The sequence below is a fragment of the Lupinus angustifolius genome, chromosome LG20, assembly GCF_001865875.1.
Source record: "Lupinus angustifolius cultivar Tanjil chromosome LG20, LupAngTanjil_v1.0, whole genome shotgun sequence".
In the NCBI taxonomy this organism is placed as follows: Eukaryota; Viridiplantae; Streptophyta; class Magnoliopsida; order Fabales; family Fabaceae; genus Lupinus; species Lupinus angustifolius.
In genome coordinates, this window is record NC_032028.1 from 17,362,607 (window position 1) to 17,365,562 (window position 2,956).

The following is a 2,956-nucleotide window of genomic DNA, read 5'->3' on the forward strand; positions in this document are numbered from 1 at the left end:
TGGTGTAATTTTCGGGGCGTTACATGCAGCACAATATAATTTTGTTCTAAGTTGTTTATCCCACCTTTGCTTTATAATTCTTGTATAAGGCTTATACAAAGACTTTTTGTTCATGAACACATTCTTAATAGTTTTACTTGCTCTATGCATCCCATCATATACATAAGGTAGAGAAGGTTTGTCATCAGCATCAACAATTCTTAATAAGCGGATTAACGGAGCCACAATATTGACAATAATTGCACAATCATCCCAAAACCTTGTATTCATCACAACCTCCACAAATCTATTTGCTTTCTTGTCCCTATAACATCTAGAAGCAATGAAGTCTTTACTAGTGACCAAAGCTTGCAAATCATGTTTGTGTTCATGAATGCTTTCAGTGCAATGAAGGTTGTTGCAAACGAGTTGCCCCAGGACGTATGATTTCTTTCCACCCTAGTCTTTTCCTTAACCATGCTAACAAAAACTCATGATTGTACACAAACTTTGTTATATCAGAGGCACTCTTAGCTAAGGTACTCACATGCTCCATTTTACCAATGTCTCCTAGAATCAAATTTAAACAATATGCAGCACAAGGAGACCAAAATATAGATGAAAACTTCTCACTGAACATAGACCCTTCGACTTTATAATTTGCCGCATTGTCAGTAACCAAGTGTACAACATTGGTTACTCCAACAAACTCAACTAACTCAATAAACAAATTACAAAGTGTTCTAGCATCTCTAACACCATCAGATGCATCAACAGATCTCACACAACTTATTTCTTTTGGAGAATAGACAAGAAAATTGATAAGTTGTCTATTTCTTTGGTCTTTCCAACCATTAGCCATGATGGTACAACCAGTTTCTTTCCAAAAGTTCCTAAAATTCTCAACTAATAACTCAACCTCTTTCTTCATTTCATGCAACAAGTTAGATCTAATGGCATAATAACTAGGACCTTTATAACCAGGACCAATTGCAGCAATTGCATCTATCATAGGTTGATAGTAAACAAAATTTGAACAGTTGAACGAGATGTAACAATTATAAAAGAATCAAGCAACTGCCAAATCAGCCTTATGAATAGCATCCTTACCTGAAAAGCCCATTCTGATTGAAGGTTGAGCTCCTACCGTAGTCCTTGGAGCAAAGCCCAAAGTGTTTATCTTACCCTTGGCTTTAGTTGGTATTGACGGATTCACATTTCCTTCAAGTTGTGTCACATTTTCCTCATCTAAATCTTATTCCCTTCAAATTTGATTAGTTCCACGTTTTCTACTACCACTAACTTGATTCAAGTGTTCCTTTAATTGATGTTTAACTTCAAAAGGGACTGAAAGACAAGGTACAACATCTCCTTTTTCTCCAGCAAGATGTTGTTTAATTCGATGTATTCCTCCACCCTTGTAACACTTTGAACAATACAAACATTTTATACTTTTCTTTCCATCAACATCTTGCACTAATTGGCAATGATCCCATGTTGGGTCAGATTTTGCTCTAACAGATTGAGTAATAGGAGTTACTACTTGAGTTGTATTTGAAGAACTTGCAGATGATGTCATATCTGAAATGATAACTATTTACCAAATTAACATAAACAATAGTCAAAGTTTTAGTCAAATAAAATATAAGATGGTTCAAATAAAATACTGTTATATTAGTCAAATATAATTGGCAAAGTTTTAGTTTGAGTTACTACTAATTGGAAATGAAACCTCTTAATTATATATTTCTTTATCATACTGTTATATAGTTATATTAGTCAAATAAAATATAAGATGGTTCAAAGTTTTATTCTAAAAAGTTAATTGAATAAAAAGTTAAAAACCACCTAAAGTCCTAAACTAATGTTCCTGCAACGTGAACCACCTAAACTAATGGTTCAAATTTTTACTCTAAAAAAGATAAACAACAACGTGAACCTAAACAATGAAGGAAGAACATGAACCTAAACAGCAACGTGAACCTAGAGTAACGTTCATGTTTCCTATTAAAAGTGAGATGCAGAAGGTGAACCTAAACAGTGAAGGAAGAAAGTGAGATGATGAAGGAAGAAGACATCAAAGTCAGAAGGTGAAGGAAGCAGACAACAACGTGAAAGATGAAGATGATGACGGTGAAGAAGAAGACGACGACATGAAGAAGATGATGATGGTGTAGGATGAAGACGACAATGGTGAAGAAGAAGACCGCGACGGTGAAGGGTGGCGACTAGCAGCAGCTAGGTTTGAGATTGAGTTCTCTATTTTTTACTATTGCAAGGTAAGTGTGTACTGTGTAGGACCTAGTTTCTAATTTTTATTTTATTTCATCTTGTCGGCCGGTTTAGCCAACCAGGTTATTCCGGTCTAACCCGGTTGGACCGGTTTTTCCACGGGCCAAAACGGGTTGGAATGTCATCCTGGTTTTATGGGTGTATGGGGTCGCCTATGCAGGCGGGTAACGGTTGGACCGGTCGGACCGTCCGGTCCGATCCCAATAACACTGGTTGGAACAATAAGAAAAGCATTGATAATTACTGCATTATTATATACATTAACTAAACATGTACAATTAACATCCAACATGTAGGCAAAATAACATTGAGAATTTGTAGCTAGATAACATTATTAGACTTTTACATTTTTAGGTGATACATTCCAGGCTGCGATAGCAAGGCCATGCCAAAAATAATGGCACTCGACAAGTAGGGGTTATTGATTGTACTAGGAAGGTGTTCCAAAAGGAAGGCATTTCAGGCTTTTATCGTGGTTGTGCAACCAATCTATTAAGAACAACTCAGAGCTTTGGTAAACAAATAAGCACTTAAAATAAGAATGACTTCAAAATGAAAAACAAGGTTGAGTCACAATATAATGTTTCAATGTCTACCAAAACTTATGAAATTTTATGGAAACTAATTTTCTAGCTACTACTTTGGAAGTATATCAACATAACAAGAAAATTTAATTAGGTTGACC

The 2,956-nt window shown here is 35.5% G+C and overlaps 1 protein-coding gene across 1 annotated transcript; it reads right to left on the reverse strand.

Annotated features, from left to right (window-relative positions):
• Positions 380 to 1,558, reverse strand: LOC109335514. The gene is made up of 3 exons (XM_019571648.1): positions 1,276 to 1,558; positions 1,090 to 1,200; positions 380 to 984 (listed from the first exon to the last, which is right to left on the reverse strand). The coding sequence occupies exons 1-3, from the start codon at positions 1,556 to 1,558 to the stop codon at positions 380 to 382; spliced, it is 999 nt and encodes a 332-aa protein (XP_019427193.1).